Source organism: Sebastes umbrosus, chromosome 19, assembly GCF_015220745.1.
Source record: "Sebastes umbrosus isolate fSebUmb1 chromosome 19, fSebUmb1.pri, whole genome shotgun sequence".
In the NCBI taxonomy this organism is placed as follows: Eukaryota; Metazoa; Chordata; class Actinopteri; order Perciformes; family Sebastidae; genus Sebastes; species Sebastes umbrosus.
In genome coordinates, this window is record NC_051287.1 from 14,210,166 (window position 1) to 14,236,400 (window position 26,235).

Below are 26,235 nucleotides of genomic sequence, written 5' to 3' on the forward strand. Positions count from 1 at the left end.
GTGGGTGTTTTCATTGTCTTTCAGGTTGTGTGTGGACAGAACTGTTCCTTCCTGGTCCAGTCCAACGGGACAGTACTGGCTGTAGGAGAAGGACAATATGGTCGACTGGGCCAGGGGAACTCTGATGATCTCTATATCCCCACTGTCATCTCTGCCTTTCAAGGTACAGCATTCATCCAGGACTTAAGAACTCAAGTCAGAGCTGTTCTGCTTTTAGATGTTGTGATGAATTTTCATTCTTGCCTCAAACAATGTTTTTTATCCACAACAGAAAGGGGAAAAGTAATCATGTTTTTTTGCAGAATTGTAATTTAATGTGGTAGCTTCTATTTAATTAGTTTACTTCTTACTCTCAGTTTTCTAAGTTGAGCTTGACTGACTGTCTGATCTGTGGGCAGGGTATGTGGTGACTCAGCTGGTGACGTCCTGTGGATCCGATGGACACTCCATGGCCCTGACTGAGACGGGGGAGGTGTTCAGTTGGGGAGATGGAGATTTCGGAAAACTGGGCCACGGCAACAGTGAAAGGCAGAGGAGACCCAAACAGATAGAGGCCTTACAAGGAGAAGAGGTCGTTCAGGTAGACATAAATCTGCTTTGAAGTCCTATGGGATGGGAAAAAATAGTTCCAAAAGAACTCAAATTTAAGTGTTAGACATAAACAAATCACTTCAACCCTTCGTTTTCTGAAACTTTCATGTGGCTTTTCTTTCTTGTCCCAGCTTGCTTGTGGTTTCCGGCACTCAGCTGTGGTAACAGCAGACGGGAAACTGTTCACCTTCGGCAGTGGTGAATCTGGTCGTCTGGGTCAAAGGTCGACGTCCAACAAGATGCTGCCTGAAAGGGTGGCTGCCCTGGAGGGATATCACGTGGGACAGGTAAGAAAGGGACCGTTTTAATTGAACTCAGGTGGTGATACAGTCTCCACAGTGAAATAAAAATATTCAAATGTAACACAACAACTTGGTTACCTTCCTCAGGTGTCATGTGGGCTCAACCACACACTAGTGCTATCCCTTGATGGGACGGTTGTGTGGGCATTTGGAGATGGTGATTATGGCAAATTGGGAACAGGTTCCTCTACAGCGAAATACTACCCTCAGGTAAGTTAACGGCGACAAAGGCTCAGATTCAGGACAAAACACAGGTTCACATTTATCTTATGTACCTGGTTAAGGGGAATACCAAAGTCATGCTTATTATTCCTATAGTACTTTTATATAATATAGATGAAATATTGTTTTTGGCTGTTCTTATTTTCAGAAAGTGGATCAGCTTTGCAACAAGGGAATTAAAAAGGTCAGCTGTGGAACTCAGTTCTCTGTGGCGTTGGCCTGTGATGGACATGTTTACACATTTGGACAAGGTACGTTTTATTGTGAAAACATTGTTGTTGTACTGTGTCTTCATTAAGGTTTCGATACACACACAGTGTTTCTTACTTATATGTCATAACTATGCTGCAATCGGAAATTCTTAAATTGACCCTTTAAAAAAACGCAAACACATGAAGATTTAATCTAATTTGTATTTACAGCTAAAACGTGTAAAATAGTTTGTACTTATTGTGTTGCTCTCTGCCAAAGTGTCTTTGTGTTTTTGATGCTATGATTTAGTCACCTCAGGAAGTGAATGATCTCTTCAAATTCTTTCTAAATCAATTCACCACCTGAACAAGGAACAATGAAAGCTGCATGCAGGAAAAATGTACAATTTTCTTAGTTTATTTTTTGCGCACACTTACTTGAATACTTGGCTTCCTTCTGTTGATCTCTCAGAGCGTCTGATCGGCCTGCCGGACTCCATGCTGAAGAATAAGTCCTGCCCCCAGGTGGTGCCGTCTCTTGAGGGGCTGTTCATCGAAGACATCGCTGTGGGCTGTGAACATGTGCTCGCTCTGTCCTCCACTGGAGACGTCTATGCCTGGGGCTGCAACAGCGAGGGACAGGTATTCAGCACCCTCTATTCTAAAACTATACACTTTGACAGTCTGCTTTCATTTCACATCAGAAGCACTGTTGTTGTCTTATATGTGTGTGTGTGTGTGTTGCAGCTTGGCCTTGGACACGCCAACCCGGTGAAGGAGCCCACGCTCATCACAACCCTCCAGGGGAAAAACATCAGGCAGATCTCCGCTGGCCGCTGCCACAGCTCAGCATGGACCACCCCATCTACCTCCATGAAAAACTCAGGTACACGCTCAGTCTTACAGTACGCACAAATACTCTTTGTACCTATGATCCATGAAAGGGAATGCACTCAGGACTCCATTTGTCACCTTCATCTCCAGGTGGCTCTGGAAGAATCCAGCTAGGCCTTCCTCAGTCTGTTCCTCCCCAGTACAACACTCTGAAAGACTGCAGCCCTGATGTCCTCAGCATGCGCCTCAGGGTACTCTACCACTTTTCTGATCTCATGTACAAGTCCTGGAGGCTGCTCAACCTGGACGCCAAGAACCCGGTAATCCTTGATCCCATTCTCTGCCCTTTTTAACATGTTACAGTTTTTCTCGATGAAACAGTCTTAACATTCTCTAAACTGTTTGATGGGACATCACAACTCTATTGGATGTTTGCAAAAGAGTAACTCACCCAAAACACTTCATTCATGTTTCAAAACCTAGTTATTGTGTCAGTAAATTGGCCAATGCCATCAAAATAAAAAGTAGTTTTGTCATTGTGTGAGTCGCACTGGACAAAATGTTTAGGTGATTTTTCACCATCAACCCTGGAAATGTTTCTTATATGCAAATCTCTGTTTTATTCTACTTTTTGTCGACACTGACTGCCTACTGTATGATACAAGAATGTCAGTTCTGTCTAGCTGAATGCTGTTGTGTATCTCACTGAGCTGTTTAGATTCCCATTTCAACAGGAGGTCAAATACTCTGCAATACTGTAATAGTTACACAGAAACAGGATAGGCACATTTGTATGTTTACAGTAAATGTATTTGTGCAGCAATGTGTTACATGTAGTGTAAACAGAAAATTCACTTTTGATCTTTCATATAAAGTCATACTGTATATAATGAACAGAAAATTTGAAATTGTAAAAAACAACAACATCTCTGCAACAATAAAAAAAAACCTGCGGTTGTTCAGTTCAAAAACAACAAATTGTACCTCCTCGTCATAGATATTTATGGAATATACATGCATGTCTTACAGATTTTGATAATTGAATGGATCATTTTGTGAACGACAAACTAATTGTTCAGAGATCTGAGCTTATTGTTTTGAAAAAAATAATTCTCATTCAAGAATTGAGCCACAGCGAATGAGGAAAAACTGTAAAAGAACAAAAAATAATTAAATCCCTGCTAATAACCACCTGCACCTGCTGCTTGTTAGTCTTCTCAGTCATTTTTCATTGTAATTCCTCATTCACTTCCTCCTATTTCATTCCCTGTCCTGCACTCTATCCAGGTGTTTACGTCACGCTATAGTTCAGGGACGACCGCCATCATCCGGGGTGAACTCAGAGGTCTCCTGTCACCCAAGGTCAACACTCTGCCTCTAGTGCGCTCCATTGGCCGGACAATGACCCAGGGCAAAACGTACGGGCCACAGATCACTGTGAGACGCATTTCCACGAGGTAAGTATGACCATGGTGTTCAGTCCGTTGGCAGAATCTGTATGTCTACAGGGTCAGCTGGTGGGAAAAACAGGAGGTGACCAAAATAACTGCTTGTTTGCAACTGACCCTGCTGCTATTTGCATTTCAGGACTTCTGTCTGCTCTTTATTCTGCAGTTTTGTTTTATATCTGATACTTATTTGTTCATCAAAACTTTGATTGACGTCCCCTCCTTTCCACTCCCACAGAGGGCGTTCGAGCAAGCCCATCTTCGTGCAGATCGCCAAGCAAGTGGTGGGCCTGAATCCCCTGGAGCTTCGGCTTCCATCGCGAGCCTGGAAGGTCAAGCTCGTCGGAGAGGGAGCCGACGATGCCGGAGGAGTGTTCGATGACACCATCACTGAGATGTGCCAGGTAGGATGGAAACCACGCAGAGAAAAGGTCGAAGAGCAACAGAGACAGCTTCAAAAGCAGCGTTGAATATTCTCTGCTGTTTGCAAATTGACAAATTATGCTGTGTTTTTCACCAGGAGCTGCAGTCTGGTGTGGTGGATCTTCTGATTCATACTCCCAACAGCTTTGCAGATGTGGGCAGTAACACTGACAGGTGCACATTTTTATATTCCACCAACAGAAACAGTTACCTTTTTTTAAAGCATAAAACATTAAATTTCCAAAAACAATCTTAACCTCTGGCGTTGGCTGTGTCACCCTCACAGGTTCCTGTTGAACCCAGCGGCACTCTCAGAGGATCATATGGTCCAATTTCGCTTCCTGGGCATCCTCATGGCTGTGGCGATCCGCACCAAGAAACCTCTGGACTTGCATCTGGCTCCTTGGGTGTGGAAACAGCTGTGCTCGATGCCATTGGGAGAGCCTGACCTGGAGGAGGTGGACCTGCTCACCTACCGCACCCTCCAAGGCATCCTTCACCTGGAGAACAGTGGAATCACAGAGGATAATTTCCATGTGGTGAGATACTATGAAAATTGTTACTTATTGCAGATTTCACCTACTACCTATTTGATGCTATAAAAAGGGGGTGAGATGTCATGATTGACAGTCGTGAATCTCTCTCGATGACAAACTGCGGCCGTGCTTGGCTCGCGATTGGTTCGGGCGGGTGACCTCGAAGCTCTGGCTTCAAATGACCTTAGAAACCAGTGGGAGGAAGTGGAGACGCGTCGTCCATCTTTATATACAGTCTACGGTCCCAACAATTCACTTCCTATTTCTATACTAACCTTTTTTTCACTCCTGTCACGTCTCCCTCTGAAGATGATCCCGCTGGACTCGTTTATGGCCCACAGTGCAGATGGAAGGCTGGTACCTGTAGTTCCCGGAGGTCAAAACATCTCCCTGACCTTCGCCAACCGGACCGAATATGTGGAGAGAGCTCTGGACTACAGGCTGCATGAAATGGATTCACAGGTTTGAAGGGGTTGAACTGTTGGAGAATGATTTTGAGTATATTTAGTAGACCTGTTAAAAGGGATAGTTCGGGTGTTTGGAAGTGGGGTTGTATGAGGTACTTATCCATAGTAGGTATATTACTTAGAGTAGATGACGGTCCCAGCTTGGTGAAACAGACAAGAGTATCAGAGCAAAGCAACACAGTGCTGTGGACGGGGGAATGCAGAAAAACTTATTTCAGGCACCTAAAAGAAAGGCTCACCTAAAAAAAATGTATGTATTTAGAATATTTTCACCACTTTATCTTGCCGTCAGACAGCACTTTCATTTTCTTTTCCAACAGGGAACTGAACTGAAAGTGAAACTTATCTATACCCTCTTCAAACAGAGCAGGCTCGGATAACGAAACGTTACGTTTCACTTTCAGTTCTGTTCGCCATCGTAAAATATTCTAAATATACACTTAAAGGGATATCACTAGGTGGCTGAAAATACGGTTTTCTGCCGACCCGCACTATATTGCTTTGCTCAGGTATCGGTGCTCCTGTCTGTTTCTTGATACTGGGGGCACGCCAGCTGTCATCTATTGGCTGGTTTAAAAAAAATTACAAATGTCTTTCAACTAAATTCACCAACCCACATAGACCCACATATTATTGTACTCTCTACTGTATCTGAAACTCATCCATTTTAAACAGTCTGCCCACCAGTTTCCATTAGTGCTCACTAGACAGCCTGTGTGTTGCGCTGTTGTTGTTCCCTTTATCTCGTCCTCAGAAGTATCAAAGCTGACGTTGTTCTGTTGTGTCCAGGTGGCAGCAGTCAGAGAGGGCATGTCCACCATCATCCCCGTGCCCCTCCTCTCCCTGCTGACGGCACAGCAGCTGGAGCAGCTGGTCTGTGGCCTGCCAGAGGTCTCTGTAGAGATGCTGAAGAAGCTGGTGCGTTACCGTGACATCACCGAGAGCCACCAGCTCATTGGCTGGTTTTGGCAGAGCTTGGAGGAGTTCACCAATGAGGAGCGAGTGCTTTTCCTACGTTTCGTCTCTGGCCGGTCCAGGTTGCCTTCCAACCCAGCTGATATCACGCAGAAGTTCCAAATCATCAAGGTTGATAGGGTAAGGTCATCACGAACGAAATAACAAGCCTGTTCACAAGGACAAACATATTAATAGTACAAACAATAACCTTTTCCTCTAATCATTTCCTTTAGCCCGTCAACGGCCTCCCTACCGCACAGACCTGCTTCTTCCTGTTTCGCCTGCCCCCGTACACGAGCCAGGCCATCCTCGCCGAGCGTCTGCGTTACTCCATCCACAACTGCCCCTCCATCGACATGGACAACTACATGCTGACCCACAACACCGACCCAGCGGACAGCTCCGACACCGAGGACTGAAGCGGCCAGCTGTGGTCAACCTTGGTGATGAATGTATCTTCTCCCATGCCATGCACATTATGCACTGAACACAGATTTTTATTCGCCAAACCTGTAAGGTAGTGTACTGTTTATATGTTGGTTGACTTCAAGATATGTGTAGTTTTGGTTTTCCAACTGTGCAAGGTGTTGTAATTATTGCAGTGCTTACTCTGAATAAAAACTACAGGGATACAGAATAAGATTTATAAAAAATATGTAGGTGAATAAAGCCACAATAAAGGAGTTAATGTGCCTGTTTGTTTGAAAATATGTAATAATTTAATGACCTGTCCCACACAGACAGTATTATTGTAAAATAAAAGAGTGTTTAAATAAGGAGTTTGGTGTATTGTTTTTTTAAATCTCTGCATCCAATAAGAATTTAATTTTATGTTTTCTGAAAATATATACATCACGAGAAGTACAGACATTCAGATTATGAATTAAAGCTTAATAGGCAAAGATTTTTTGGCATCATTGGGCAAAAATGCCATAATAACTTTTCAGCATACTGTAATTCAAGTGTTCTGAGAGAAAACTAGACTTCTGAACCTCCTCATGGCTCTGTTTTCAGGCTTTAAAAAAATCGAGAGTTCCTATTGGCTGTGCTCCGGCTGGTGGGCGGTGCTTGGTACAACCAAACAGTACACTACAAGATGTTTCTGAAAACATTTGAGGAGAGAAATAGGCATTACAGTAACATAATATTGATTCATATTTGATCAGCGCTGCCTAGTTTGGTCGGAGTTCGCGAGTGATTGACAGCCGGCTTTCATAGACGTCAGCTGGAAGGCAGACTCCAGATCAGCTCTGACTGGTTGTTTTCCTCCTGTCTTTGAAATCACTGGAGGACACAGAGGAACAGGATTTTTTTTTTTCAGATTATCTGTCTCATGCACTACTGTCAGGATATAGTGACGTTTTATAAAAAATAACTTTTTTAAATCATATTTGCTCCCTTTCTACCCACTGCAGATTTAAGTGAATATTATCTTAAGTAAGTGAATGCAAAAGCTTGCTTGTCTTAGCAGTGGATAGGATTTCACATACTGCATATTGGGCATAGACCAACTGAAAACAGGAAGTGGAAATAAGAGTATAAATAAAGCCACACCACCTGCTTTCAGCAGAAAACAAGGGTGGTTTTAGTGGTACAGAGTCATTACAAATGACTGTATAATTCTGCATTAATGCGTGGCATAAAAAATCCTCGGTTGCTGCTGTTATCCATCATTATTCTACAATATTTAGTCCTGGATATGGGATATGCTGATAGGCTGCTGCTCCCCAAGTGCTCCACAGACAGACTCAAGAAATCCTTTGTCCCCCGAGCCATCAAACTGTACAACACCTCTCTAGGGAGGGGGGGTGGACAAAGGAGGACGGTCTGCAGGACAGATAATAATGCACACAGTGGACTTTCATAGACTAAATTACCCTGGACTATACTCATTTTTAACTGTCTCTTCTGTACTATATTCACTTTTTTAATAGTCCTGTATCACAGCTGTTACTCTGCACTATATTCACTTTTAACAGTTTTTCTTCATCTCCTTGTGTTTTTATATCTGGTATATTTTTTTGTACTTTGCAGTTCTAACTTTTTTACTGCCTTTTTACTAACATGTTTTGCACTATGGAACTGTGATGCTGGGAACTTGAATTTCCCTCGGGATCAATAAAGTATCTATCTATCTATCTATTTATCTATCTATCTATCTATCTATCTATCTATTTATCTATCAATCTATCTATTTATCTATCTATCTATCTATCTATCTATCTATCTATCTATCTATCAATCTATCTATCTATCTATCTATCTATCTATTTATCTATCTATCTATCTATCTATCTATTTATCTATCAATCTATCTATTTATCTATCTATCTATCTATCTATCTATTTATCTATCTATCTATCTATTTATCTATCAATCTATCTATTTATCTATCTATTTATTTATCAATCTATCTATCTATCTATTTATCTATCAATCTATCTATTTATCTATCTATCTATCTATTTATCTATCAATCTATCTATTTATCTATCAATCTATCTATCTATCTATCTATCTATTTATCTATCAATCTATCTATCTATCTATTTATCTATCAATCTATCTATTTATCTATCAATCTATCTATCTATCTATTTATCTATCAATCTATCTATTTATCTATCAATCTATCTATCTATTTATCTATCAATCTATCTATTTATCTATCTATCTATCTATCTATCTATCTATCTATTTATCTATCAATCTATCTATCTATCTATCTATCTATTTATCTATCAATCTATCTATTTATCTATCTATCTATCTATTTATCTATCAATCTATCTATTTATCTATCTATCTATCTATCTATCTATTTATCTATCAATCTATCTATCTATCTATCTATCTATTTATCTATCTATCTATCTATTTATCTATCAATCTATCTATTTATCTATCTATCTATCTATCTATCTATCTATTTATCTATCAATCTATCTATCTATCTATCTATCTATTTATCTATCAATCTATCTATCTATCTATCTATCTATTTATCTATCTATCTATCTATCTATCTATTTATCTATCAATCTATCTATCTATCTATCTATCTATTTATCTATCAATCTATCTATCTATCTATCTATCTATCTATCTATCTATTTATCTATCTATCTATCTATCTGCCCAGAATGTGGGAAAACAACAATGCGCATGCGCAAAGTATTGCATTTTGCCCTGCCGCCTTCTGATTGGCTGTTCGCCATGTTGACGTCATTTGTTCGTAGTTGTCAGACATTAGCATAGCAACGTTAGCTTCGGTCACCATAAAAGATACGCAATATCTTCTACAGCAGGACAATGAAAGTCTGCCTTTTGAAGAAAAATGTGAGACTAAACACCTCTCGGTGCTCACCAGCCGCCGGTTATTATTATAAACCAAACTTCTGTTGAAAAAATAAGCAAATGTAATGTGGAGAGGTTCACCATGAAACAGCAGGACAAAGCTGTGAAACGTCTCTCATGTTCATCTCCATGGCAACAAGAAACTGACCTGAGCCTGGAGTGCAGGTATGTGCCCAGTCTGATGATGTAAAAGTGTGTAATTTTCTGGTTTTGCATGTCCAAAGTAGTTGTTGCCCCATCATATCTCCACCTAAGAACGCCACTGCTCATACCCAAGTGAAGATAGCTCTTGCATGAGATTTTTAAGGGCTTTAATTATGAAAATCTTAAGTGAAATTAGGCACTTAGTAGAAACATGGAGGTGCTGAGTGTGAGGTGGTATACTGTAATTTAGAAGTTAGTTCAGTCTTTGGAAATGTATTCTTTAATATTAAGTTTGACTAAGTATTTACACAATTGGAATAATATTTTTCTCTGAACTACATTTTGGAGGTGGTTGTTTTTTCTTTTAAATTCACTCACTAGCAGAAAAGTCAGGGAATCAACAAAGTCAGCAGCATGCATGAATGTCTGTACAAAATTTGGTGCCAATCCTTCAAGTAGATGTATCACTGAATACGTGAAACCTTTGACCTGCTGGTGGTGCTGGTATTTTTCTATAACCTCACTTCTCAGATGAAAAACTGTTGCAGAAAAAAGTGTTAATGTAGAAAACCAGCATTCAGATTAAAGAGGCTAATTGAGGAAATCTGTAAATTTATACATTTACATTTACTGATAGCCTCCAAAATGAAAGGTAAATAGGGCTTAACACACAACGCAATAACTTCCCGTATTGCAAAAAGGGATCTGCACTATATTCACTTTTTTAATAGTCCTGTATCACAGCTGTTACTCTGCACTATATTCACTTTTAACAGTTTTTCTTCATCTCCTTGTATTTTTAGATCTGGTATATTTTTTTATACTTTGCACTACTAACTTTTTTACTGCCTTTTTACTAACATGTTTTGCACTATGGAACTGTGATGCTGGGAACTTGAATTTCCCTCGGGATCAATAAAGTTACTATCTGTCTATCTATCTATCTATCCATCTATCCATCTATCATAGTGGTGCATTAAGGTCAAATATAGCAAACTTTGGTGCCAATCCTTCAAGCAGATGTATCACTGAATACGTGAAAACTTTGACCTGCTGGTGGTGCTGGTATTTTTCTATAACCTCACCTCTCAGATGAAAAACTGTTGCAGAAAATAGTGTTAATGTAGAAAACCAGCATTCAAATTAAAGAGGCTAATTGAGGAAATCTGTAAATTTATACATTTACATTTACTGATAGCCTCCAAAATGAAAGGTAAATAGGGCTTAACACACAATGCAATAACTTCCCGTATTACAAAAAGGGATCTGCACTATATTCACTTTTTTAATAGTCCTGTATCACAGCTGTTACCCTGCACTATATTCACTTTTAACAGTTTTTCTTCATCTCCTTGTATTTTTATATCTGGTATATTTTTTTATACTTTGCAGTTCTAACTTTTTTACTGCCTTTTTACTAACATGTTTTGCACTATGGAACTGTGATGCTGGGAACTTGAATTTCCCTCGGGATCAATAAAGTTACTATCTGTCTATCTATCTATCTATCCATCTATCCATCTATCATAGTGGTGCATTAAGGTCAAATATAGCAAACTTTGGTGCCAATCCTTCAAGTAGATGTATCACTGAATACGTGAAAACTTTGACCTGATGGTGGTGCTGGTATTTTTCTATAACCTCACCTCTCAGATGAAAAACTGTGGCAGAAAATAGTGTTAATGTAGAAATCCAGCATTCAGATTAGAGAGGCTGTTTGAAAAAATAGGTTTTCAGGACCTCTTGTACATTTACATTTGCTGATAGCCTCCAAAGTGAAAGGTAAATAGGGCTTAACACACATCGCAACAACTTCACTTATTACAAAAAGGGATCTTAATTCAATTCCCCTGAGTCTAATGTTGTCCTGAGTCAGCACAGCTGGTGCGTCTGCAATTTGTCTGTGCTACTGAGAGGTGCGTCTGCTGTGACCTTATTACCCATCTGTTTCCCTGTGTGCGCTGTGGCCAGTAAGGCAGAATTCAACCTGCAGTCAGCAGCCCTGCAGCTGAGAGAGGGGGGCTTTTTCATGAGAGCCCTCGCCAGATATAAATATAACATCCATCCATCAACTTAACAAGTACACAACATTTAGAAAGGCCAAGGCAGAAAGAAATGATGCCAAGAATTTGTTTCAAATATTTTGTACAGCTGAATTAAACTGGAGTCGTCCGGTTACTGCAGGTGTGATATTGTAATAAATCGTATTGCGATGGGTGAAGACACAGTGTTTAGTGAGACTGGAGAGGACATTAACACACACTAAGTTGTAATGTATATTAGGGCTGGGATGATACACCTATCTCCCGATTCCATACTATCACGATACTTGGTTGCAGATTCGATATGTATTGCGATTTTAAAGTATTGCAGTTCGAAATTACGATTTACTGCGATTTTTGTTAACTTTTTTAACACTAGACCATGGGAAAAAATTGAATCATACACTTCTAGAGACTTTTACTTTGGACAATATCTAAATTAATACAGTAAGAATATTTGATTTTCAGCATGTATGTAGTCAGAGATGTCCTGATGTCAAATACATCAGTCATTGTCAGGAATTATTTATCAAATTTTTTCCAGCAACCCAAAAGAATAACGACATTTCCCCCTAACGAATATCCAGCCACACAAATACAACCACAAACAAAACAAAAATAACCTGGCTGGAATTACATGTTTGAAAAAAAATTAAAATGAAATCCTTTCTGCATCTGAATTAACATATTCTCTGTCAGTGGTATCATTTTAGATGATTTTTTTCCCATTCAGATTCAATGTGCAAAAACACCGGAAGATTGGAAACCTTCTTATAAATGAGTAGCACTCCATTATTCAAGGCCTGACCATTCATATCTTATATAGACTGGCATAACAATCCTGCAGCTGCAAAGCCTTTACTGTATAGTAATTAGGAGTGGCAGATCAATAGTGTTGACCTCCTGTAAGACTGGCTCTAGCTTTCATTATTAAAGAGGGAACAGACCTGTTATGAATATGTAATACATCCTATTCCCACAGGAGGGCAGTCTGGTTGTTGCACTTAGATGTACCGCTGCACAAAGCAAGTTCAAGACAACATTGAGAATAAGCAGAGATCACACACACACACACGCATACACACACACACACACACACACACACACCCTGTATAGCTGATGATGCATATCACTGTCAGCTAATCTCTGTCACCCTGTTTCTCCCAATCAGCTAATGTGATCCTGTACAAATGGATGACAACATGCTGGATGACAAACAGTATGTGGTCAAAATTACTCCTATATTACACCTTTTTTAAAACAGGAGTACATGACAGCACATACATCTCTTTGGATTGAGATGTTCTAGTTATGGCCAAATGTGTGCAGCTGGCTTTAGTTTTGCCTCATGCAACTTTTTAAAAATAGCAAAGAAATGCTCTCGCGTGTCCCCACTCTAACTAGGCCACCTAGGTTTGTTTCAACCCAGGTGCAATTCACAAAAAAAAGTGTTTTTCAAAGCAGTTTCAAAGAGGCACATGGGTATCTCCGAATTTTCCAGCTTTTTTTTCACACATTAAAAAAATCACAGAAATGTGATTTGTCAAGCCAAGACTGCAGGATGATCCATGACCTGCATCATACAGTAGGGAGCAATCCTTTAGGATGGCATGCTTGTTATTAAGTGGGCTTCATGAATTAAGGCAGCTCTGTGGAGAGAGGGGTGAGGGTGAGACATAATAATTTAGCGCACTGCATGGAAGCAATTCAGCATAACTATTGTGGTAGCAGTGCAGCATGTATTCAGTGAAAGTGAGCTCTGCTTCATGTTAAAAATAAATTTAATTAACGGTCATGCAATTCACGAATCTTCCTTGGTTTGCCATGCAGATATCACATAAGCCTAGATAATTCTACTCTTCATAGGAGTACAGTATGACACTTTGATGCTACCATGTTAAAGGATTAATGGGACATTTTAGGGAATACATGTATTCGATTCCTTGCCAAAAATTAGATGAGAAGATTGTTTCCACTCTCATAATTGTTACATACAGCCAGAAGGCGGGTAGCTTAGCTTATCATAAAGACTGGAAACAGCTAGCCTTCCTCTGTCCATAGTAGGGATGCTAATTTTGAATTTCTTTTCTAACCGATTGTTAACCTATTATTAACCAACAAGATTAGTGCGTTTCATGCAGGAGGGTTGTGGCTTAAGTGCCTAACAAGCTGCCCAGCTCATACGATAAGCCGATGCACAAACAGGTTGAATCCATCATTTATCACCAGCTGCAGACTATGCGCAAAACAGACAACTGAGTCCCTAGTTCACCCGTCCGGGAGAGTTAGCAGCCACGATGCTGTGTGTATTGTCTGCACTGCATCAATAGGTTTAGCTGCAAGGTTGTCAGCTGTTTGTCTGCCTGGCGTAACGTTAGTGAGTGGCAGACAGACCGTGTGTGTGCATGTGCTGCGTTCACAGCCATAACGTTACTGATAACTTCATGCTCACTGTTTCACATACTGTCTGTCAGCCCGGCGTAACGTTAGCGCTTGTCCGACAGACCACGCGTGTGTGTGTGACAACGGTGAGTATGAAGTTATAAGTAACGTTGTACTGTGAAAGTAGCAGTGCAGTGTGTGTACAGTTTATTTGTCAGTGAATAAATGTTACAACTCCTCAAGACCCAAGCCAAGCTCCTATATTTTGTAACGCCAGCTCAGGTTCACTTAAGGTGGGCTGTTAAGGTGGACCAGCTGTTCTTCCTTAAGTGACAAGCCACTCCTCTGAGTTTTGCTTAGCTTTTTATTCAATTTTGAATATTTCTTTTAACCATTTAACTGTTTGAGCATTATTCGGTCAAAATTTCTTAACGGTTAAACGGTTAATTATTAACATCCCTAGTCCAAAGGTTACAAAATCTGCCTACTGCACAGCTAAAGGTCACTAATTAACACGCTATATCTACATTTGTTAAATATGTACAATCAGCGAATTGTAAAAATGCAAAGTTATGGTTTTAAATGGGGTTATGTGCTGCACTATTTCTTGTCTGGGAGCAGTGACTTCCTGGAGTCTCTGCTGGTTTCCTGGAAACGGGGGTGTCTCAAAGGCAACCTGCAAATTGAGAAATCTGGCAAAAACTCTTGCTAGACTCGCTGCCCAACGATATATCCTAACCTTAACCATTCAAGGTCAATGCCTAACCTATTGGAGGCCAATGCCTAACCTTAGTCTTTCAAGGTCAATGCCTAACCTTAATAATTCAAGGTTAATGCCTAACCTATTCAAGGTCAATGCCTAACCTTAACCATTGAAGGTCAATGCCTAACCTTAATGTTTCGAGGTCACTGCCTAACCTTAATTATTCAAGGTCAATGCCTAACCTATTCAAGGTCAATGTCTAACCTATTCAAGGTCAATGCCTAACCTTAAACATTCAAGGTCAATGCTTCAAGCTGAAGTAGGCGAGATTGTGATAAATATGATTTAAAAAAAAATCATATTTTGCCTAACGGCATCTGCAAGATTTCACAGACCTGAGGAAAACATGCAGTAAGAGCTGACCTGAGGTCTGCTGTCCATCTGCTGTCTATGAGAGCCGGCTGTCAATCACTCGCGAACTCCGACCAAACGGTCAAACTAGGCGGCGCTGATCAAATATGTCTCTCTGTCTCTCTCTCTCTCTCGACCACACACACCGTTACTTGCTAACGTTTGTCGCACAACATACGAACTGAGTTTTTCCTTAAAGGATTTTGCTACCTATATAACACAATTTAGTTTAAAAGCATCTGAAAAATTTAGCTGTGGCTTCATATTTAACAGACCGATATGAGAGTGGTATCAACCTTATCTTCTGATTATTTCCCAAAATGTTGAAATATTCCTTTAAATGGCATCAGCAAGGGCTCTGCTAGCAAGCTAACAGCTCACTCGGGGCCCTTAAACAGTAAATGTCATTAATCCCTGGCATGCTCCAGGGCCCCTGTCCATCTGAATAAGGTAGACTTCTTCAATTCATGTAACTGTGGTTTAATCAACTGAGTAATTGCACAGTGTTTCAGCTACTTCAATCTCACGCAAAATAATGTCACACACAGCTTGTACAAGAAATATTGTACAATAACTATAGTGCACAAATGGAATCCTGCCCATCTGTACTATATATTGTAGAATGACTTAACAATGTAATCAACCTAATGATTTATGGTCTTTCTAGGTGTTTGTAATGGGTGCAATAATTTAAATCAAATTTCTTTTTTTTTTTGTTTTGCAACCAGCAGTTTCCCCTCTTTCTCCTGTGTTTTAGTTGTGTTGTGAACAGATTCATGCATTAACACAGTAGAATGTCAACATGTTCACAGTTATCCTCTTCTATTTCATAAACATTTAAAATCTCCAAGTGTTTGCCATGAAAAAATAACCCCAGGCTTAAAAAACTGAATTGAGCTTGCTTCACTGAGCATGTTATTATCTTATCGATGTCCAAATAAAATTACACTGCAAAGTCATTCTTATAAAATAGCCTATTTCAATCTCTCTTTTCTGCCCCCACACACACTCTATTGTTCTTCGGCTCTCATTAGAGGCTGGTTATGGAGAGAGAAGCAGGTAAACAGATCATTTATTTGCATTTTTCTATAGACTCAATAGTCATTTCGACAATGACAAAAAAGTACCAGTTTTGTTATAAAGTCCTTTTAATCAGTGGTGGAAGAAGTACTCAGATCTTTTACTTAAGTAAAAGTAGCAATACCACAGCGGAGAAATACTCTGTTACAAGTAAAAGTCTTGCATTGAAAATCTTACTTCAGTAAAAGTACAAAAGTTTTAATACCAAAAGTATACTTATTATGCAGAGTGGCTCATTTCAGAATGATGTGTATTGTATTATTGCATTATTATTATTGATGCATTCATGTCTTAATCACTTTAATGGAAGTGACTTTAGTGAATGCGATAATAGAAATCATAGTAAAGTCAGCACACTGACACACTGACAGCTGTTGTTGCCTGTTGGGCTTGAGTTTGCCATGTTATGATTTGAGCATATTGTTTTATGCTAATTGCAGTACCTGTGAGGGTTTCTGGACAATATTTGTCATTGTTTTGTGTTGGTAATTGATTTCCAATAATACATATATACATACGTTTGCATGAAGCAAGCATATTTGCCCACTCCCATATTGATAAGAGTATTAAATAATTGACAAATCTCCCTTTAAGGTACATTTTGAACAGATAAAAAATTTGGTTAATTTGCGATTAAGCGTGATTGACCTTTTTAATCAATTGACAGCCCATAGTTTCAGCTGATAAAGGTGGAGCTAGTTGTAATTACTTGATATACTACTGGATAGATTAATCCATAATAATATATCATAATTTATTAGCTGATTTATATTTTGTATTGATAATCAAAATCTGCAAAGTAACTAGTAACTAAAGCTGTCAAATAAATGTAGTGAAGTAAAATGTACAATATTTGCCTCTGAGATGTAGCAAAGTAGAAGTATAAAGTAGCACAAAATGGTAATACTCAAATATAGTACAAGTACCTCCAACTTGTACTTAAGTAAATGTACTTTCCACCACTGTTTTTAACTGTAACAAGGTGGGAAACTAAAGGGGAATACAAGTAGAAGATAACAAAGTGCTTGTACATTAAGTGATTGTTAAGGTAACAGTGGTTTTCTAAACTGAGCTCCACAGTTTGACTAATTTGGTCACCTGTCGTGTTTGGTGTCGTGACCATATAGTTTCAGTTTCATTTTCGCAAAACGATTGAGATTTTGTGTATTATTCTTTGTGAAATATTTTTCATGCCTCCCCGGTGAATGAAGCAGGTCTCTCCATCCTGAATTTTTAATTAGTCAATGGAGGGTGTGACCTACATAGTCTCACCGAGGCAACACAGGAATGCGACTGGTCACCTGATCCCAGCCCCAACCTCCTCCTCCTCGTCCTCGTCCTCCTCCTCCTCCTCCTCCTCCCGCTCCCCTCCAAAATCAGAGGAGCTCATTTCACCTAGACAGTGAATGGATGAGGGCTGCTGTGAAAACAAGGGCACTTGGGCGCGGGTCAGTGGACTGCTGAGGTAACGCGGTGATGTGATGTGTGCCTGGGCTGCTCAGGGCTTGTTTGAATATCCTGGCTGGCACCCTCTCTTCTCTTATTACAGGACAGGACAGGCAGTGTGTGACCCATGTACCTCGGAGACACTTAAGACTCTGGTACAGTTTCAGTCGGTGATGTGATACGGACGTGCTTGCCTGCCCTGCCAAGTGACATTCAGGCTGTTGTGATTGTGTGCCAGATAGACAACAGGAAGGAGTTGAGGACGTGGTGACAGGCTGATTTACGGGTTTGCTATAATGTTAGTTCTTGGAAGTACGAGGATTTACAGTAACAGCCTGCGCAGCTTATGAGAAAACCTTTACAGAATAGTTTGACATTTTGGGAAATACACTTATTAACTTGGCGAGACTTAGAGCAGGTGATCGATACTGCTCCCGTATCCGTCCGTTAATATGAAGCTACAATCAGAAGGCGGTTACTATAACGTTAAAGTATGACAGCAGCCTCACACTCAAGCTAACGTTATCTAGCCATGCAAGTCACTGTCACCAGCATCATTCAGCCATTTACCTCACTGACAGTGAATATTCACGTATCGTATGTGCCTCAAATGTCAGCGTGAAAGCCTCGGTTAACAACAGCTTTTCATCATTTTCCATTTTCTCTCCTGTGACAGCGAGTTTCTTTCCCCCAAAAGGGAGCGCAGCCTCGGAGATGATGCCATGCTGGTCTGGTCTATAGCTTTGAGCCATAAAGCCCCTCTATTAGATCTTTTTTAGGACATGGCAGGGGAACAAATCAGAGATTTGGGATTTATTGTTGGTGCAACCAACTACACAGCAACTCTTCGGCAAAGCGTTATTACTATTACCGGTTTGTTTAAAGTAGAATTTTGGAGACATGCGTCTGACACATCTTTACGCTGTTTACGCAAATCTGCATCTAATCGCTTCTAAAATTCTGAAGTCTGAACACACCCTCCGTCTCTTTCTACATATTTTTTTCTCTATAAAGCACTGTTCGAATCAGATTTATCCTGATTTATCTACTACTCCAGTCTGTTTCTTGTTTAACTGGTTAAGAAAAAGCCCTGAATAAATAGCCTAAATGTATTCCTGTTTTATTATTTTAGTATGACTCAGCAGATGTTGCTGTCGTGATAGCAACCTTTCACCAACCTGCTCTGTAGTTGTACTTCCCCCTCGGATGGCCGTGGAGGTATAAGCTGAGTTGTGGGACTTAAGGAGGATCTAAGTGGCACTAGGTGGGAACCATGGTGAGACTGCTGTGATTAATAATGCAACAGTGTCTGAAGGGGCAACACAATCTCCTCATACAACTGGACCTTTCTGGAATGAATCAAAAGAGGACTCTAAAACACTTGTATCAGGTGCACCTGTTTAATTTATTGGGTTAGGTTTTAAATTGTTTGCTATTTTTAAGTTTTGGTTTAGTGTGGCTCTAGAGATGTGTGTCCATCACTTTGGTCCTGACTGATATCGCAGCAACTGTTGGATGGATTGACATTTGAGGTCTCATGAGGGTAAATTTGAATGACATTCAATGATCATCTGACATTTCCTCTAGCATCAACAGCAGCTCAAAGTTCACACTTTTTCAGTGAAATATCTCAACATCTACTACTACAACATTGTGTACAGACTTTCAAGCTTTCCAGACGATGCATCCTGCATGACTTGGTGATCCCCTGACTTTTCCTCTAGTGCCACAAGCAGGTTGACATTTTTGATTTTATTGAAATATCTCAACTAGTGCTGCAACTAACAATTATTTTCGTTGTTGATTAATCTGTCGATTATTTTCTCAATCAGTTGTTTGGTCTATAGAAAGTCAGAAAATGGCGAAAAATGTCGATTCCCCAAAGCCCAAGATGACGTCCTCAAATGTCTTGTTTTTTTCCACAACCCAAAGATATTCAGTTTACTGTCATAGAGGAGTAAAGAAACCAGAAAATATTCACATTTAAGAAACTGGAATCAGAGAATGTAATCGAAAAAAAAGTCGGATCCCCAGGGCATCCCTAGTGGCAGGCTTTGTGATATTGTAAAATATCATATCATTGTCCCAGCATACTTAATATAATTTCCCATCAGATTTGTATTTCACATTACATGTTACCCATCCAGTTCTCAAGCTACTCGTGTAAGCAAAAGTGAGTCTAGCCAATAAGCAACAATGGTCTCACCATTTTCTAATCAGTGTCAATGAAATCCTGCATGCAGCTGACACAAAAAACCCACTCAGCCTCAGCGTATCCTCTTTTATTCATTTAAATCCACGTTATATGATACATCATCTGCTAAATGTGTATGAAGCCGGAGCTATAGTTGTCTAATATCACGGGGCTTACAAACGTTGCACAGCAGAGTGTCCTTCCATCCTCCGGCTTACAGACAGTTCATCATCAATGGCTGCGGCTTTACCCTCCTGCGACTGGCAATGGGCATCGGCTCAGCTTCATACAGCCAAAGCTGGCCGGCTGCTCCCAGAGGTTGGAAGCCAATACTAAACAACAGAGCTTTAATTTTCAATGAGCTATTACGCAACAGCATCTGGGCAACCTTGCGAGACCAGCCTGTCTTTTTTTTTATAAAGCAGTGGTGATTACATCAATACCAGCTAGCCCCTTCATCTCTCCCCCCTATGGGATCAAAACATGAAGGGTATTCCTATTCGCTTTGTTGATTCAGAGCCAGAGACAGGAATTTCTCTCACCCAGCTCCCCCCTCTCTCTTTCTCTCTCTGTCTCTCTCATTTTTTATTTGCTAATGATGTTGAAATCGGGAATCATTTTGTATTCTCAGTAATCATGAACATCTGGCGCACGCCATCTGGCCATGTTGTTGTCTGATGAGCTTGACCATGATTATTATTAAAAAAAAAAGAGACATATAAATGTACAAGCTGGTTTAGGCTGAGCTATTTTTGCAGGATTAGTGATGTAAAAATATTTCCAAGCACAGGAGGTGGCGTGTTATATGAATGAATACTTTTAGTACTTTTCTTTGGTGGTTTGGACATTTAAAAAAACAGCTCGGCAGCAGAAATAAATGAGGCAATGCTTTGATGTGTCTCTGAATATTATCTGGTTTTAAGACCCTCAGAGATAAATTTTCTGGGACAACACAAGCCCATATATCCACCATAACATACACACAACCTTATACTCTCATACTGTAGGGTCGGGACACAGGAGATGATGACACAGGAGAAAGGGAAGGGCGGGATGCGTTGGTGAGGGACCTAGTTAAGCTCCCTGCGAGCTTAAAATACCAAACAAAGTAGGGCTGTATCATACAGTATAAACCTGACACCTGGGATAATGCATGTGCATGCACAGACCCTCAAACAGTACGCTACACACTAAAACATACATTCACACACATACATCAACTGTCAAGGTGCAGCTGCCAAACTGTGTCTGCAGGGCGATCGCACAGACCAAAATAGCTGCGTGTCAACCTTTCTCATCATTTATATTCCTTTACAATCTGCACCATTCACTTCTCTGTCAAGTTAATCACCTCAAAGACACCGCCCCTCTTGATCCATGATTTTCACATCCTCATACATAAATAAATAAATTAGCAAACATCACTTTATCATGTGTGCAGAGCTCTTTTGAGATGCAAACTGAAAGTATGATTGGTAAAGAGGGACAATCAATACTAGGGCTGTGTAGTGCAAGAATCTGGCAATGCGATACGTATCGTGATTTAGGGATGTGACGTTGAGGAACTTTTCCCACCGGTTAATATAGTATTTTTTTGCTGCATTAAAAAGGTCTACACATGAATTGTATTTTCTGTTAATTTTGAAGACTTTTTAACCAAGTTGTTGGTGTATGATTTGTAATAATACATACAAATTTAATTTGTATTAATAAAATTTTTTTTTTTTATTTATTTGTTATATTTTGCTTTACAAAGTTAGGAAAAGTAACGATTAAATCAAGCCTAATGTTGCCTGTTATTGTTGTTACACATAAAAAAATTGATCCCAGTCACGTCCACACAGCGAGGCATACAGCTTATTAATTAAACACTGGTATTGGATCGGTACTCTGTATTGGCCGATACCCAAAGCCCAGGTGTCTGTATCGGTATCGGGACTTCAAAAGTTGGATCGGTGCATCTCTAGTTTGTAACGTCCGTCGTCTGACTATGTATTGATAACGTGGCGCTGAAACGCGAAAATTAAATAAATGGGATTTATTTCTATAAAAAAAGCAAAACAACGGTGGGAGCGGTGGGCAAGTAATGTAATCAGTGTATACCCGACCACATTAATACACTGGTAACACCGACTACCGCTGTAAGCCTATGGTGGACTGGTTCCGATACAATAAATTGTGATATATTGCGTTACAGTAAGCAAAGCGATATGCAGCGTTTTTTTAAAAATCTAACTTTAGGAAAACTCTAATTGTATAAAGAACACATCACCATATACTGTACATAAAATCTGAGTAAAAAGCAAAGTGGGATCTGCATTTATCACAGACCCTGTAATATCCAACATCATAGCACTACGTTGAGAGGGCACATTTCTTTGCAAATGAAGTAAAATAATGGTAAAAGTATTGACTGAGTTAATCTTTGCATATAAACTATTAATTAAAAATCAATACAGTGTTTTTGAGAATCTTATTTTGTGTATCAATAGGAGCGAAAAGTCTAAAGAAAATAACAAATGAGAGAGTTACCACAGAACATAAAATGAAGGCCTTACTTGAAGTGAATATCAAAAGCTCTGATGGGGAGGAGGCAGTAGAGTGCTGCAATGCAGCCTGTGTACAGTATGTGCATACATACAGTACCTGTATAGTATGTGTGACAAACACACAGAGAGTGGACAGTATACTGCATGAATACATTCGTCACTGCGGCTGAAATTCAGCCTCCTCTCTGCTCTGAAAACACCTCAGCATCTCCGGAGAACCTGTAGAACATGCATGCAGTAAAAAAAAAAAACCTGTTTGCTCTAATTGCAATTAATTCTAAATCCAAATTCAACTAGCTTTGAAGGGTAATTTTAATGTAACCAGAATATACTTTGATGTTAGTGGCAGTGGTGGTCTATGCATTTGAATACTCTTACTACTCAGAGGAAAAACAAAAACAGTCTGCTGGCCTGAATATACTGTTCATTGTTTGCGAAATATATTTGGCTAATGGTTTAATGAAAAGGCTGAAATATACATGTCTCATGCACACAAAGGCTTCTCAGGCAGATGAAAGGGGGTCTTCAGTGAGTGTCGGTGCAGAACGCACAAGTGGCTGCAGCATCGGGGCATTAGCCTGAAGTGCAGGAAAGAGCGGTGATTGCCAAGAGGGCTTGAGATGGGCTGTATATACACTTGAGTGTGCTGTTAATACACCAACCAAACATTACCAGCACTACTGCATACAGACGTAGGCAAAGTTGTTGGTAACGTTCCGTTAAAGAGAGAAAAACCCACAATGGTCACTGAAATAACTTGAAACTGACAAAAGTAATAATAAATAAAAATTCACTGAAAATTAACTAATGAAAATCAGATATTGTTTTTGAATTATGGTCCAGCAGAATCATTTAAAAAAACAAACTAATGAAACTGGCCTAGACAAAAATGATGGTAACATTAACTTAATATTTTGTTGCACAACCTTTTGAGGCAATCACTGCAATCAAGTGATTTCTGTAACTCTCAATGAGACTTCTGCACCTGTTGACAGGTATGTTGGCCCACTCCTTGTGAGCAAACTGCTCCAGCTGTCTCAGGTTTGAAGGGTGCCTTCTCCAGACAGCATGTTTCAGCTCCTTCCACAGATGTTCAATAGGATTTAGATCCGGGCTCATAGAAGGCCACTTCAGAATAGTCCAATGTTTTGTTCTTAGCCATTCTTGGGTGTTTTTAGCTGTGTTTTGGGTCATTATCCTGTTTGAGGACCCATGACCTGCAACTGAGACCAAGCTTTCTGACACTGGGCAGCACATTTCGCTCCAGAATGCCTTGATAGTCTTGAGATTTCATTGCACCCGGCACAGATTCAAGACACCCTGTGCCAGATGCAACAAAGCAGCCCCATAACATAACCGAGCCTCCTCCATGTTTCACATTAGGTACAATGTTCTTTTCTTTGGATGCTTCATCTCTTCGTCTGTGAACATAGAGCTGATGTGACTTGCCAAAAAGCTCCAGTTTTGTCTCATCTGTCCAAAGGACATTCTCCCAGAAACTTTGTGGCTTGTCAATATGCATTTTGGAAAATTCCAGTCTCGCTTTTTTATGATTTGGTATCCTCCTGGGTCGTCTTCCATTAAGTCCACTTTGGCTCAAACAGTGACGGATGGTGCGATCTGACACTGATGTACCTTGACCTTGGAGTTCACCTCTAATCTCTTTGGAAGTTGTTCTGGGCTCTTTGGTTACCATTCGTATTATCCGTCTCTTCGATTTGTCATCAATTTTCCTCTTGCGGCCACGTCCAGGGAGGTTGGCTACAGTCCCATGGACCTTAAACTTCTGAATAATATGTGCAGCTGTAGTCACAGGAACATCAAGCTGCTTGGAGATGGTCTTATAGCCTTTACCTTTAACATGAAGGTCTATAATGTTCTTTCTGATCTCCTGAGACAACTCTCTCCTTAGCTTTCTGTGGTCCATGTTCAGTGTGGTACACACCATGACACCAAACAGCACAGTGACTACTTTTCACCCTTTAAATAGGCAGACTGACTGATTACAAGTTTGAAGACACCTGTGATGCTAATTACAGGACACACCTTAGTTTAATATGTCCCTATGGTCACATTATTTTACATCTTTTCTAGGGCTACCATCATTTTTGTCTAGGCCAGTTTCATCAGTTTGTTTTTTAAAATGATTCTGTTGAACCACAATTCAAAAGCAACAGCTGATTTTCATTAGTTAATTTTCAGTAAATTTTTATTTATTATTACTTTTGTCAGTTTCAAGTTATTTCAGTGAGCATTGTGGGTTTTTCTTTCTTTAACGGAACGTTACCAACAACTTTGCCTACGTCTGTATATGTGTGTGTGTGTGTGTGCATAGAGCGGGCAAGTGCTAGAAAACATGTAGCCTAAGAAGTGAACGTGGGCGGAGCGAGGTTACTGTTGGTACAATAAATGCGATGGCGGCTCTGCATCAGTACTTAAAGGAACAGTGTGTAACATTTCGGAGGATCTATTTGCGCAGACATGGAATATAATATTCATAACTATGTTTTCATTCGTGTATAATCATGTGAAACTAAGAATCATTGTGTTTTCGTTAGCTTTAGAGACCGAACATTTCCCCACCTGTTTACTCTGGTGTTGGAGGAAATAGACCAAATGCAGACTTACTGTATATATTCCAGCCCGCTGAACTACCTATACGGTGCAAAGGTGCACGCAAACCTTGCCTGAGAAATTGGGTTATTTTGTAAGAATACAATTATACAGAGAATATACAATTCCACTTTATTACTCCATATCTGATATTATATTGTATGTAAGATATCCAGGAAAATTCATTTTCTTAACCTGACCTACATAAAAGTCCTTGTATACAGTTGTGCTAACATCAAAGCCTTGAAGATTATATTTTAAGCAGCGCCCGTGATTTATCTTCAGCTTCTTGGTTAACTGCAATATTAATCATACAGTGAAGTGTGCCTCGTGTATGATGTAAAACCTGCAAATGTAACCAACTCTCCCCAAGCCTGTGACGTTCTTGTTTATGTTCAGCAAGACACAGAAAACATACAGTGAAGAATTCTCACATTGCATGATTGGAGATTTGTGTTTACAGTGGATGTTGGTGGAATTGTTCAGTTTTTAAGCATTTGGCCCCATTTAGTCATATAAAACTGTCTTGTCAGTACTGACCAAATATACAGATGTGAGCCGGAGTCTGCACTTCATGGGGCATATAGACAAACACTAGATCAGAGTAAATATAAATGATAGAATATAACCTGATAATCCCAGAGCTTTAGTCTCTCAGCTCAGATGGATTGTCCTTTCTTTGCACTTGAGGTGTCTGTGATCAAATCTTCTCGTGCAGTGCTGGTGTGAGTGTTGTGGGTACTGTTCTAGGGTTACACACAAAGTGTCAGGTGCCCTGGTTGCACTTGTAAACACATCCCATCTCGCAGACAGAGAGAAGTGGCACTGTGAAACTCAAGAGCTTCTGCCCACCTTTCCAGAAGAATCGTGAATGATTCTAGCTCATAGAGTTAGACGGCATGGAACATATCCCTCCAACCATATGGACATTTAGAATGACTCATTTACTATAGACTAGATTTTGTATTGTGCCTATGCTCAGAAATCATCTTTATCCTGTCTTATGGCATGTATTTTAATTTAGAATTGTATGATAGTTAGGGATGCACCGATACCGATACTGGATCAAATAGCTGGATTGGGTATCGGTGAGAATGGGGCCGATCTATTCAATTCAATTCTATGTTTGTATACTATATAAATTAAATACTGGATTTTTAAAAAAAAAATGTTTACACTTATTAGGAATTATAATACCTGGTAATTTAGAATATTTTTTACCAAGTTGCTGGTGTATGATTTATTGTTTTAATAATAAAATCTCAACTCAGTAAATTTATAACTAATAAAAGCTATATTGAAGTCAAGCCTGAGGCATACAGCTGATTAATTAAACACTGGA

At 39.7% G+C, this 26,235-nt stretch overlaps 1 protein-coding gene across 8 annotated transcripts in view; it reads left to right on the plus strand.

Moving 5' to 3' along the window:
* LOC119478848 (probable E3 ubiquitin-protein ligase HERC1) overlaps positions 1 to 6,750 on the plus strand; it is a 50,989-nt gene extending 44,239 nt beyond the window's left edge. For 7 of the 8 annotated variants that reach the window (XM_037753867.1, XM_037753868.1, XM_037753865.1 and 4 more), the window contains 15 exons: positions 25 to 163; positions 399 to 580; positions 723 to 878; positions 981 to 1,103; positions 1,264 to 1,366; positions 1,779 to 1,948; positions 2,054 to 2,192; positions 2,291 to 2,460; positions 3,428 to 3,597; positions 3,827 to 3,992; positions 4,109 to 4,185; positions 4,298 to 4,550; positions 4,857 to 5,009; positions 5,804 to 6,109; positions 6,205 to 6,750. In XM_037753867.1, the coding sequence (XP_037609795.1) occupies positions 25 to 163; positions 399 to 580; positions 723 to 878; positions 981 to 1,103; positions 1,264 to 1,366; positions 1,779 to 1,948; positions 2,054 to 2,192; positions 2,291 to 2,460; positions 3,428 to 3,597; positions 3,827 to 3,992; positions 4,109 to 4,185; positions 4,298 to 4,550; positions 4,857 to 5,009; positions 5,804 to 6,109; positions 6,205 to 6,390 (2,493 nt within the window). In that variant the 3' untranslated portion in view covers positions 6,391 to 6,750. The remainder of the gene's footprint in view (positions 1 to 24; positions 164 to 398; positions 581 to 722; positions 879 to 980; positions 1,104 to 1,263; positions 1,367 to 1,778; positions 1,949 to 2,053; positions 2,193 to 2,290; positions 2,461 to 3,427; positions 3,598 to 3,826; positions 3,993 to 4,108; positions 4,186 to 4,297; positions 4,551 to 4,856; positions 5,010 to 5,803; positions 6,110 to 6,204) is intronic. The other variant, XM_037753861.1, reaches the window with a different exon arrangement.
* Positions 6,751 to 26,235: the final 19,485 nt, after the last annotated feature.